The 13,590-nt window shown below is 42.4% G+C and overlaps 1 protein-coding gene across 8 annotated transcripts in view; it reads left to right on the forward strand.

Moving 5' to 3' along the window:
* The window catches only part of LOC130258577 (protocadherin alpha-C2-like), an 89,899-nt gene extending 76,514 nt beyond the window's left edge, over positions 1 to 13,385 (forward strand). For 6 of the 8 annotated variants that reach the window (XM_056502059.1, XM_056502061.1, XM_056502066.1 and 3 more), the window contains one exon: positions 11,451 to 13,385. In XM_056502059.1, coding sequence (XP_056358034.1) covers positions 11,451 to 11,761 — 311 coding nt within the window. In that variant the 3' untranslated portion in view covers positions 11,762 to 13,385. The remainder of the gene's footprint in view (positions 1 to 11,450) is intronic. The other 2 variants (XM_056502060.1, XM_056502065.1) reach the window with 1 other exon arrangement.
* Positions 13,386 to 13,590: the final 205 nt, after the last annotated feature.

Below are 13,590 nucleotides of genomic sequence, written 5' to 3' on the forward strand. Positions count from 1 at the left end.
CCTTGCAAGTATTCAAAAGAGCAAAACTATTTCTGCAGTAGGAGAAAGGATGTAGGAAGTCTTTGCAAGGTCAGCTCCATTTTCTTCTTGAAGAATGTTTAAAGGATTCTGAAAAACAGAGAAATTCTGTGGCATGCTTATCCAGGGGGCTTATCATATTGTATTAGCACTTACTCATCACATTTAATTACGATTCCTTTTTAACTGATGTGGAATATTATTAGCTTCATTCATCCCATATCAGTGAAAAGGAATAATAATGGGATGTGATCCTAACAGGAGATGATAGGAAGCTGCTAATGTGACATATATATATATTTCATGGAAGGGAAAGAGTGCCAGAGTCTGTTGTGAGGCCTTTGATGTCTTCAGTTTTACAGCCCCATTTTGTGGAAGGTATTACAGTGACAGATGTCTTTTAGGGCAGGTTGCTGGCTAAGACCCACATTGGAAAGAATCAAAATAGACATTGGTTAGTGTTTAGTTAATTGGCTTTCAGAGGAGGAGAACTTTGCAGAGGTTTAGTGATAAACTAGTCAAAGTAGGTCAGCTGAAGGATTTTCTAGGTCTAAATTAATTTTATGTACCTGTATGATATTGTTGATTTTTAATATTATTAAATCAGTTTGGGATAACAAAATCAAACTAAATTAAACATTAATTCTACCCTTTCTTCCCCTTCACGAATAGAGAAAAGGCCAGTTTCAGGTTTCATCTATAAAACACTGGTAAAATTATCCCTTTATTTGTGATCAGAGCCAGAGGGAGCCAGGGAACAGGTATCAGCTCTGAGGTTCAGAGCCAGCTCCAGCCTCTGAGAGACAAGGAACTGCATTTCCCACTGTCTGAAGCTTTGTGTGTTTGGGGTTTTTTAAAGAATATCCAAGCAGAAAGCTTTACCCTGTAATCATCTGGCCTGGAGATTGCAATGGTTTGGGCTACTGGGGTGAGAGCCCAGGAGGAATGGTTAAAGTCTGTAACTAAACACAGATGATGAAGAAAGACAGAAAAAAATTATCTCTAAGACCATTTCTCCTGTGTCCCTGCTCCATTACTCTCCTCTCCTCTCTAAATGGTGAGGCTCACACATTCATTCATGTTTAAAATAGATGCCTCTAAGAGCACTGACAAAAATGTGTCGCCCTTTTTCTTTCACTAGCTCTTCAAGTACCCAATTAGTTGGTTAAAATTAGATTCTGCCTTGAAAGGCTAAAATTGATGCTTCAAGTTTCCATAGTTACTGTCTTTCTATTAATTGTGCTCAGTTAAACAGAGGGGATTCTCTCTTGCTACCCCACTGGGTTTTGTGCTGGACTCTTTGCTCTTTTTGCAGTAGTCATGTGGATTGTGCTCAGGTAATGTGGAAGGTTTTCAGAGCTGTAGAGACTGGTAATGGATAAAGTTTTGTTGAGGGGAAGCAGAAGGGAGGGACTGAATTGAGGTCAATTCTCTTAGCAGTGTTCACTCCAAGATGGACATAAGTTAAACATAGAAAACAGGAAAACACAGAATCACAGAATTATGGAATTGCCTGGATTGGAAAGGACCTTAAAGATCTTGTTTCCACCCCTCTGCCATGGACAGAGACACTTTCCACTGTCCCAGGATGTTCAGAACTCCATCCAGCCTGGCCTTGGGCACTGCCAGGGATCCAGGGGCAGCCACAGCTGCTCTGGGCACCTGTGCCAGGGTCTCTCCACCTTCACAGTAAAGGATTTTCTTCTAATATCTAATCTAAACCTATTCTCTGAAGCTGTTCCCTTGTCCTGCTGCTCCAGGCCCTCGTAAATAGAAATCCAATATTAGAACATTTAATCCTTCCTTCCCTTTAAGAAAATTTTCCTCCTTTGGGGGTCAGTCACAGCCAGGCTTTGAGATGGGTGCTGAGGCAGAAGGAGGCTGTAGATAGAAATCCAGGGGGATCCTGTATCACCCCTGGAAGCAGAGTGGCCTCCAGTGGCAGGAGATGCCTGGAAAGAACACATTCTGTGCTTTGGCTTCGGTTCAAGCTCATCCAGCAGAGAGCAAGGGAAGGAGGGGGTGGCTGGCTGCAGGGCACTGTTACAGGCTCCAGCAGCAGCCAGGAAATGCTTCCTCCTTTTCACCTTCACAGCAGGATTTATGAGCCTGTTGTGTCTCACATAAAAAGGGCTTTTGTGTTAGAATAAAATTATTTTTGTATTTAAATTTGACAGCCGACAGTAACCAGAATTGGCTTTCCATAATATAGATTAAACAGTGCACAGCTGTTCTGTCCACCTGACATTCAGGGCTTTGCCTTCTGCAGTGACTTTTGCTCTCTTTGCAATATTTCATGTCCTTATATAACAGAGGCAAACCCCACCCACAGCAACAGCCTCCTGAAAATGGTTCGAGTGCCATCCCCACTCCTGGTCACATACAAAAGATGTGAGCTACAAAGCTCAAAATGTTTTAAAGATCTGACTCAAAGTCCACCTTTTTGGGATGTGTTACCAAGCACGCCTAAAATCAGCCTCCAGCAGAGCTCTGGGTAGCTGCTTGCTGCTCTAGTCAATCAATTCAGGGCATTTAAGGCCATTTAATTGGGGCATTTAGGCTACATAGCACCTGGTTTGACATGAAAGCAAAGAAAAGCTTTTCCTTTGTGGACCAACCCACCGCAGCTCTTCAGGGAAACATTGTTCTCAGCCACTGCCCACTCCCTTCCCAGCTACTGAAGGGCAGAGCAGTCCCACAGCTCCGGTTTCAATTTTCTTGCACTATTCACTGCTCTTTACTTTACTCTTTGCATTAAAACAAAAGCAGAATGGCTGGTGCAGTAACTGCCCACACTGCATTAAAAACATATTTTTAAGATGAAAATCATTTGAGGGGTTTGTTTGGTTGGTTTGTTTGGGTTTGGATTTTTTTTTGGGGGGGAATGTCTGTTTTCAGCTATGAACTTTTAAAAACAGGCGCTGTGAGCCTGCAGACATAGGGAAATGCCTCCCAAAAATATTTTTTCTCATATTGCAGGAGTGATGTCTCTCCAATCACATCTTTATGTGACACAAACATTCAGTGCTGCATCCCCCGAGGTCCAACATTTGATTAGAGCTGAAAAGATTATGAGGAGCATCCTGGATGTGTGCACATGCAGTCTCAGGGATGCAGCAGATTAACCCTGAGTTTGGGGAGGAAAGAGTTAAAATTCAACCTGTGGGAGCAGGACTGGGCACAAGTACAGCACTAAAAGGATATTACCTGAAAAAGTCCATATTTTTATGGGAAGAAAAGCATCTCTTAGCCAAAGAGGAGTGAGAGGAGCTGCAGAGCCCGTGTCTGTTTGCTCCTTCAGCAGCTGTGAGAATCCATTCACCCTGGGTGTGCTCTGGCCACAGCAGGCTGTGGTACCAAGCAAACCAAATGATGCTGTCACATCTCTCAGAATATGCTGGCAGAGCTATTTGATGGCTGAGACAATTCCTTTAATACACAGACACCTAAGACTGGTTTTTTATAATGAGGCAAATAATCTCCAGCTAAATTAATTGTCTGTGTCAGCGTGGACAGTAACCTGAGAGTGAGCTGGAAGTGACCTCGGTGCCCCCCCCTGCTTTGTGCCTGGATGTTGGAGCAGTGGGGGGTTACAAATCTCCCACAACATGTGTGCTATAATTACCCTGTTTAATGGTTCTGAATTTAAACCCAAGCCCTGGATTAAAGCTACAGGCTCCTGGTGGGGAGAAGTTTCCATTTTGTTCACTCCTCCTCATTCATTAGAGCAGAACAGGTCAAAGAGATGGGAGGGCAGGGAGTGAGAATTATTTGGGTTTTTGTTTAATTTGATGAAATCATTAGAGATGCTGGGGTTTGGCAAAGTGATAGTTAAACTGCTTCAGATTTGTTCTGATTGAATAGTTTTTCTGTCTTTCAGTTCTATTTCTGTCATTTTATCATGCTGATGATGGATTTTTTTTCGCTTTCTTTTTTTTGTGGGTTTGAGTTTTTGATTTGTTTTGGTTTTCAGTAAAAAAGAGAAAGATTAAATGAGCTTTTTAATCCCAAAAAGGCTTAGGGATGATCAGTGGAGCCAGAATGTCCGCAGAGATCCTCCAAATGACACGGAGAGGGTTTTTCAGTGCATGCTGCTTGCAGGGGATGTGCTGTTTCAGACTCTTTATCATGGTGAATATTCATTAAGCCTGCCAGAGGCAGAAGCTGCAGTCAGAACAGCGTCAGTGGAGGAGGCAGGGAGGAGAGAAATCAGGTTAATGACTAGCTTTCCCTGCAATTTGCTTCCTGCTTATTGCCTGATCTCAGGTTTAAATAAATTCATTTAATTAATGTGTTTTGCTACTTTGACCTGCAGACAGAAGGGGCTGTGATTAGTGATGGGATATTCCAAATCTTGCAGTGGCTTTAGCCCTCATGTTCTGCTGTCTAGAAAAAGAATGTTGAAAACTATTTCCTTTAAATTTAATATTAATAGAAGTTTTGATTGAAAGCTTTTATCTAAATTTTTTTTCTTATTCCACGAGCTACCAAATTTTTAAAGACAGGACCAAAGTGGTGAGTGGGGAGGGGTGGAACAGACTGAAAACAAGCTGCTGTCTTGGCTGAGCATGTCACACAGTCAAAGATGTCTCTGCAGGGAGACAGAGCTGCACAGAAATGCTTTCCTCTTGTCCCCCTTGAGCAGGGACACATCTGTTCTAACATGAGTTAGCCCTCTTCTGACAAAGGCTCTTGAAGAAAGCAGCAGAGGCATAGGAGGTAGAGAAGATGCTCCTGACACTCAGGATCTAAGGGCAGCTCTCATTATGGGAAGTGAGCACCACCTGTTCTCAGCAAACACCAGATTGGAGCTGTGGGGCTACAGAGGGTCAGGGAAAAGCCATGTGGCCTCCCCAAAAGCGAGAAAAATGTCACTGAGATAGAAACTGCAGGCCTGATGGGATAGCCCAGACCCGATGGGATATTGATTCCTGGGCTGAGTGATGATCTGTTCTGCCAGCAGACATTTTGCCCTAAATTCAGGAGACATCTCAATTTCAGGCTGTTTGTACCCATCACTCAGCATTACCTTTCAGCTTAGATGGTTTTACAAGCTGATGGAAGCCAACCCTTCAATGGAGTGCACTTGCAAATTCCACATCTGAAAAGACAGCACCTTAAATCTCAGTGACAGACCTGCACTTGGGAGTTGTGCACCACAGGTTCTGGTGCTGCTGTCATTGCTGTCACAACTGAAATGTGGCTTTTTAAGGGGTGGAAATGGGGCAACCTTAAGAACATGGCTGTGCTCTCTCAGGCATTTTTGGACAGAAGAGGCCAATGCCTACCTAAGTGAAAATCCCTGAAAGGATTAGGGCTGAGGAAGTTGCAAACAGTTGCACAGGATTTTTTGTGGCTGCCACAGTTAAAGAGATTAGTTTCAAACTTGTTTTTTTTCTGAAATATTCTGGCATGGTCATTAGTACAACACCCACCAGAGCCATGGTACTGCTTACCTGGAACCTGAGGGTAGATTCAGCTCCTTTCTCATTAACTACCCAAAAGTTGGCTGTCTCCAGCAGAGAGGAGAGGAACAAAGAAAATTTGGATTTTTTTTTTTAACAGAATCATTTAGGTTGGAAAGCACCTCCAAGATCATCAAGTCCAACCTTGGACTGATCAACCAGACCAGAGCACTGAGTGCCATGTCCAGTCACTTCCTGAACACCACCAGGAATGGTGGCTCCACCACCTCTCTGAGCAGCTCCTCCCAATCCTTGACAACCCTTTCTGTGAAGAAATTCTTCCTGATGTCCAACCTGAATCTCTCCTGGTGCAGCTTGAGGCCATGTCCTCTTGTCCTGCTAGAGAGGAGGCTGATCCCAACCTGGCTACAACCTCCTGTCAGGGAGCTGTAGAAAGCAAAAAAAGTCTCCAAACAGAGTGATAAGGTCTCCAATTCAGTACCTCTTAAACCAAGCATTTAAACCAGGCTTGAACTGCCTTCTGAGGGTGCCTGTCTGTTTATGGACCATAGCATGAATTAAATTGGATGCGGTAGATTGGATGCCCAAATTCCTGGTGGCTGGATTTAACAAAAGGGTGTTTAACTCCCTAAGAAAAAGAAATATATGTACCTACAGTTATTTCAGCTTAAATTTTAGGGACCTGGCTCCCTGTAGGTGTCCAAGCTTCCTGCACAGACCATGGGTACCTGTGAAAAACCTGTGTGCTGAGAGCAGGACTGCCTGGAGCTTGCAGGAGAGGATCAGTGAGGGAACACAGCTCATCTGCAGCCTGGTGCCTTTCTGGAGTCTTGGAGGCTCTGACATCCACACAGAATCCTGAAATGGTTTGGGTTGGAAGAGACCTAAAAGCTCATCCAGTTCCATCCCCTGCCATGGGTGGGGACACCTTCCACCATCCCAGGCTGCTCCCAGCCTCATCCAACCTGGCCTTGGACACTTCCAGGGATCCAGGGCAGCCACAGCTTCTCCAGGCAGACCTGACCCTCTGTATCTGACATTGTGTAGGAAATCAGGTGTTTCAGAGCAATTGGGCTTGTTGAACCAGTGCCTGTTGACCAGGGTTTTTATGTTTTTCAGGTCCTGTGAGAGGTAGAGGGCTACAATACACGACCATTAAATGCTTCTGGAAGAGAAAAAAACATTATCTCTGCACCATACCCTATTCCCTGCAGCTTTCAGCTAGGTGATTTGAGGATATGGGGGTTTTTTCTGTGTAAGTCTGCCTGTGCAGACAGCAGTCACGGGATGGGAAAAGAAATATTTTGAAAGACAGCTTAGAAGTCCTTTCATGCCAGCTAAATATGTGACCTACTCAACTGCAGAGTCTCTGCTCTCTGGGTTCTATTTAAAGTCTACTGAGACATTTGTATTTCGGTGAGAGTAGGAAAGGGATGGGGTGAAAAGTTCATCTCCTGTTTTAGCTTGCAGACACACAGGCAAAGAAGCATCAGGACCTGCAGGTGCAGCCTAGATTTCGAGTTCTGCTGCATGCAAGCATTTAAAAATTTAATTATTTGGTCATTGAACATGAAGTCTGAAGTAATCCTTGAGAATAAAAGAAAAGGTCCAAAGTAATCCCATAAATTACCCCAGGAAATGACCAGACTCTGAGCTTTTATGTATGAACTCTGGCAACCCCTCCCCTCTAGCTGCAGGAAGAAAAGAAGTGCAATGTTTTAAATTAAGTGTTATAAATATAACCAAGGGGTATGTTTTATTTAGATTTTCCTCTAAGTTTAATAAACAAATTTGAAGCATTCAATTAAAGATGAAGAAAATATGCAAGAGAAGTACAACTAATCCCATTAATTGTAAAATGTCACATAAGTGGAAAGATTTTGTTGTTGAATCCTTGCTGATAAGAAACAGAAAATATGTTTAAGGAAGCCTTGTAAACTAGGTAGTAAATGACATTTATCCTTGATCTGATAAGTCAAAACACACAGCTTTGTTAGTACAGCTGAACTGTGACCTTCCAGGCTGCCAATACAGATAAACACACATGTTTTCAGGTAAATCACGCAGAAGAGAAATTTCCTGAGGACTGGAGAAGCCCCACTTGCAGGAAATGATGGCTGTTAACTCATTAGATTCTCTATGTCTCTTTTTGTATGCATGCTCTCCACACAGCAGTAAGGATAATTAGTTTCCTTTGGCTTAGTGAGTATTAAGGAGTATTAAAATGCTTGGCTTTTATGGATAACAAACATATTCAGGGGCTGGGATAAAACCAGACATAAGTGCAAGCAAATGCTCACAGTCTGATCGAATCCTGATTCCAGGGTAGGTGTGATGGCTTTGTTGTGTTTGGATGCATGAGGTCAGATGTTTTTTGGACAGATGTTACTGATTTCATCTGGTGTGTTGATTTGCCTAGTCAGAACCAGATTAAAGGGTCCTTTTCCTGCTCTGAATTAGATTTCAGTAGTGCAGATGTGCATGTGCACCCCATTAGTCTGGCAAGAGATTCCATGCAGGAGATTCTCTACCTCAGGGATGCTCTGGATTCTTACACATTACTGTGTTTGTGTGGTAACATGGATAACATGAAGCCACTGTCATTGTCCCAGCCCAAGAAGTCGAGCAGAGGACTGGAGCACCTCTCCAGGAAAGGCTGAGAGATTTGGGATTGCTCAGCCTGGAGAGGAGAAGCTTCAGGGTGACTTTACTGCCTCTTTCACTTCCTGAAACAAGAAAGATGGAGGGAGACTATTTAGAAGGGCCTGGAGTGACAGAACAAGAGGAATGGTTTCAAATCCACAGAGTAGGTTTAGATTAGATATTAGGAAGAATATAAATTAAGTGGTGAGGCCCTGGCACAGGGCACAGGTTTCCCAGAGAAGCTGTGGCTGCCCCATCCCTGGCAGGTTGGATGGGACTTGGAGCCACCTGGTCTAGTGGGAGGTGTCCCTGCCCATAGCAGGGCACTGGAACTGGATGATATTTGGAGTCCCTTCCATCTCAGGCCATTCTGTCATTTTATGTTTCTGTGCTGACATCAGAATGGCACGGCCATGCACTCCAGTCCCAGCTGGGCTGTGGTGGCCCTGCAGCCCACAGGGCTCACCCTGTACTCTTCAAAGTTATTATTCTTTTATTCTCTGCTACAAGGTTGTCCCCAGCCAGAGCAGGGGTGGGTCAGACATGATTTGAGGTCACCTTCAGCTGTCTTTGTCCTGCCAGGAACAGAAAAAGAACCAATGTTTGGAATACATGTTGGGTCTGGGCCAATGTTTGGAATGCATATTGTGTGGGCTTATTGGGAGAAGGAGGATTTATTTGTCAAATAGGGCTTAATTTATTATGTGCAATATGAAAGTTCACGTATTTTGTATTGCAGCAGAAAGACAATTGATTAATAATTTGGAAAAAGGCCAAGACACACATTTTCCACCTTTGTAATTTATCATCTCAGAAAAACAAAAGTGATAAAAAGTTACCTGAATGAAATAATTTATTAAGCAGGAATGAAACAATTTATTAAGCAGAAATGAAAGCTGGTTCATATGAATTCATTTATTGTGAAAGGACTTTCTAGGACATTGTTGTTACTTGTAAAAACATGTAAAAAATGTGAAGCTGATACTAAAGACCATAGAAAATCCACAGAAAAGCTACAACTGATAGAATAGAGGAACTTTTACATTAATAATAACTTCAGAAAAGCTATTTGAGACTTGAGAAGTTAAGGTCACTGAAACAACATCAGCAGCTCCTGAAAAGAACATAAAGTCAAAGCTTCTTCATCATTAAATATATTCTTAGGGGGAAAAGAAATGTGCAGTGTCTTCTAGTTCTTGATTAAATATCACATTTTAAAAGCAATCATGTCATGTCCATGTGCTGTGGAGGTTCAGAGATGCCAAAAATTTGATGTACCAAACCTGTCACATAGATGGGTTCAGAGATGGTTCTGATGACTTTTGTGTGCACATTTCTTGGGCTTTGTAACATGGACCTGCTGCATCACTACAGAAAAGCTTAAAAAAAGAATCCTGCTTCCCAACCTTGATAGTTTTGCTGCCAGGGTTGTCAAGCAGCAAAATATATTGTTTCAGTTTTTGAACCTAAAAGGAGAGCCTTATGTCTGCATGCACCACACACCATTTATTCCATAAAGCAGAAAATGGTACAAACAGCAGAAGATGAAGAATCATTAAAGAATAAGAATCACAGGAGCTGCTGCAGTTAATGCAGCATTCTTCATGATGGCTGCAGGGGTACAGAGCAGCCAGTACCAGAGTTTTTCTGACAAAACACTGGGGATCCCCCTCTAGATTGTCTGGTTTGTTTTTCTGTCCCCTTTAACCAGCAGTTCTCAGTTTCTTCTCCCCCATCCAGTGTCCTCATCTTCTCTTCCAAGGGACATGGAATCCCTCTGAAATGGTTTTCCAACACAGTTCCCACCTCCTTCTTTATCCCAAATATCTTTGACTCTTCAGCTGGACAGCTCTGATACACAATGCTAAGGTTTAATCAGATCAGTTGTATTGGAATTGTTTGTGTGGTATTGGGAGGATCTGTGTGTGGCTAGGAGCATTACAAGGGTGAGTGTCCCATGTTTTGTTACTGCACTTTTAGGGTGAAGATAAGAAAGTTTTCCTCTGATTTGAGGGTTTTAGCTTCAGTGCAGAAACATTGAGCTTTCCCCTGATCACAGTTGTTTAAACACTTAGCATGATGCATTAAAATAGATATGCTGTTCCTATTCAAAACTGAGAGTTATGTAAATGATAACAAATGTTCAAAGTATAAAAGGAAAGAAAACAACCAAGTCTTAAGGCTTTCTCTCATAGGAAAACCTAATTCTGTTGCATTTTATTATGCTAGAAAATTGTCCTTGTCAGTGCAACATATGTAAACATTTCAATCTGATTAACTCAATATAATCAAAATAATGGAAAAAAAATTAAAACTTGCTTCATCCCACAAGCCTAAAACTGGGGCTAGGACTTCATTTTACATTTGCCTGTATAAAATACTGTGATCTAGAGAGAATACCAGGATATTCTGTGATTCTGTGAAGACCATGAATATTTCTGAGACCAGACTGTGCACCCTGATGGAAGCAATCCTGCAGTATCTCTGCCCTGGTTTTGCTCTGGGGCTGTGTCTGCTGCTCAGCCACATTGCATCCATACCTACATATAAACCCCCGTGCTGGGTGCCCTCAGGTTCCTCTCTGGGATGCACCAGCTCAGAATCTCACAATGGGTCAGCTTGGAAGGGACCTCACAGCTCATCTGGTCCAGCCTGCCTGTTCTGTCAGAGCACACAGCACAGGATTGCATCCAGATGGTTCTGGAATATCTCCAGTGAGGGGAACCCCACAGCCTCTCTGGGCAATCTGTTCAGTGCTGAGTCACTGCACAGGAAATAAGTTCTTCCTCCTGTTCAGGTGGAACTTTCTGGCATATCCATTCCTGTTACCTCTTGTGCTGTTGGCTTGGCACCACCAAGCAGAGCCTGGCTCCATTCCACCCTCTTGACACTCTCCCTTCTTTCCCTGCATGAGGATTCCTGGACACATCCACCCCAGGATGGTTTGCTAAAATACCCACCTGGATGTGCACAATGCCATGGCTGTCACCCCTGCCCTGGCCCAAAAGCCTCAGCAGCCTCAAACACCCTTTTGCCATGCAATGCATGTGCTTGTGTTCCCTGCTATAAAACACTACAGTGGGCTGCATCACAGTGATCTCTTACTCCAAACACTTCAAATCCAAAAGAACCAAATGGGATCCCGAGCCTGTTGCACCCAGCAGCACATGGAGTGGGTCAGTGCATGCAAACCCTGAGCAGGCTGGACAAGCACCAGTGGGTAACCCCCAGATGAGCAGCCAGGCAAGTGAGAGTCGCTGTAGGCTGAAGCCAGAGCTTCCAAACAGAAAGCTGAGCTGCTGCTCACTGAGTGCCTGTGTTTAAAGATGCTTTAAGCTTTTCTTGCTGTTTTGACTTTTTCAGAACCTGAGGCGGGAGAGGTGTCCCCCCCAGTGGGAGCTGGTGTGAACAGCAACAGCTGGACCTTTAAATTTGGACCCGGCAATTCCAAACAAGGTGGTCCTGGTGAGTTGCCAGACAAATTCATTATCCCAGGATCTCCTGCAATCATCTCCATCCGGCAGGAGCCACCAAACAGCCAAATTGACAAAAGTGACTTCATAACCTTTGGCAAGAAAGAAGAGACCAAGAAAAAGAAGAAAAAGAAGAAGGGAAACAAGACTCAGGAGAAAAAGGAAAAGGGCAACAGCACCACTGAGAACAGTGACCAGTGAGGGAGTTATACTGAGAAAACCCTCTTAGCCAGTTTTTGTAATAATGGCAGATTTCTCCTATGTAGCAAATCCCAACTTCTTCCTACTGTTAACAAATTTCCTGTATGTACAGACTTGAGAAAATCAGCAGGAAATTCAGTGTCTGTCTAAATTGCTTAACAGGTTTTGTCTTAAAAGCTTTATTAAGTATGGTGTTAACTCTTTTTCTCCACTCTGGCTTGTTTTCAGAATCTAAAAAGCAGACACAAGTTTCCTTTCTCCTACGCCGAAAAGGAGAATCTTCACAGTACAGCCAGTGAGAGGTTGGACTCTGCACTGTGGTTCCTGTGCTCCTGTCTTGATGACACTTACAGGACAGGTTTAAAAGTTTAATGTTAATGTTGTGCACCCTCTATCTGATTGGAAATTTTTGTGTGCAGATGTCAGCTAGGTGATATGAGATCAGATTATAAAATGCAAGAAGAGCTGGTAAATATGCAACAGAGGAAACACCTGATGAACACAAATGTTGAAAGATGTTCAGGCTGGGGAGAAAATGTCTGAAAGGAGATTGAGCAGACTTGTCAAATCCTGAGAAGTCACTGTGTGGAAATACTGACTCCTATACATGACGTATTGTACACACTGCTTCAAATGAAACCTCACATTTACAGCTCTTTAAGACACCATCAATTATATCTCTTTACCAAGCAAGCCATTGGAAAAATTGTCCCTTAAAGCCCTGCATTACCCTGGTAAGGCTAGCCCTCAGAGAGTAAGAGGGCTGAGCTGACATCCCAGGAATGTAACTGTGATGCTGTGTGTCCCTATTTCCACATTATTTTGCACATTATGTCTCTGAAAAGGTCAGAGTTTTTCCACGACACTTATGCAAAAGAGAGAAAAAAAGTAACATTAACTATGCTATTTGTTATTTGAGATATTTATTTATAAAGAAATATAGCTGTAAATGTTAAAGAAATATGATGCCCTTTAACCCAAACAGAAGTCAATCTAGAGCCATTATAAATTACAATTGCTGCTATTAAAGTGCTTTAGAAAAATTGCCTGAAACATCTGTATTATATCGGCCGCTTGCCAATAACAGCTTTATTCTGTCGGGTGATTTGGGGGCTGCCTCTTGCATGTATTAATAAATACAAGAATATCTTCTCTTTTCTTTTTTTTTTGCATTATTCTGCACTTTGAATACACCTTTGCAAACAAACTGTCCTAAATATGAAGAAGCAGAAGCAAACTCCTCACACAAATGGATTTACTAACCTGCTAGCTCTGTGCAGTACCTTGGTGTTACCTCCCACACGACCTTTTCTGATTTTAGTTTTACTTTTCTATGAGATTATGAATTTCTGATCCTACTAACACTCCTTATGTAAAATTCAAGTACTGTATGTATGCTGTATGCTCTTATAAGAATCCTGAAATATTTATTCTGTGCTTGTGTATGTGAATGTCAATGCAACTATTATTAGAGTGGACTTTAAGCTTTACCGTTGAATGTAAATTCATTATTTCTTTTTTGTACACTTGTGAAAAAGTGGAGTAGTGTTAATTTTTTAAGCCACTGTTGATTATCAGTTTTTTTTGTGTATGAAACACAAGTAAAATATCTTTCTTAAACCAAGCCATGCATGCATTTTGGGATTTATTGGTAAGAATCTGTGAAGCTGAAGTTCTGTGAATTACTAAACCTGAGGGTATAAATGGAGTACTGAATGTGGCTGAGGATGTTGATATAAAACCAATACATGTATTTTTAAATAGAATATAGCTGATGAGGGAATTCCAAGGAGTTTTCTACATTATTGTACATTCACAGAATAAAGCTC

Source organism: Oenanthe melanoleuca, chromosome 13 (assembly GCF_029582105.1).
Source record: "Oenanthe melanoleuca isolate GR-GAL-2019-014 chromosome 13, OMel1.0, whole genome shotgun sequence".
Taxonomy (NCBI): domain Eukaryota; kingdom Metazoa; phylum Chordata; class Aves; order Passeriformes; family Muscicapidae; genus Oenanthe; species Oenanthe melanoleuca.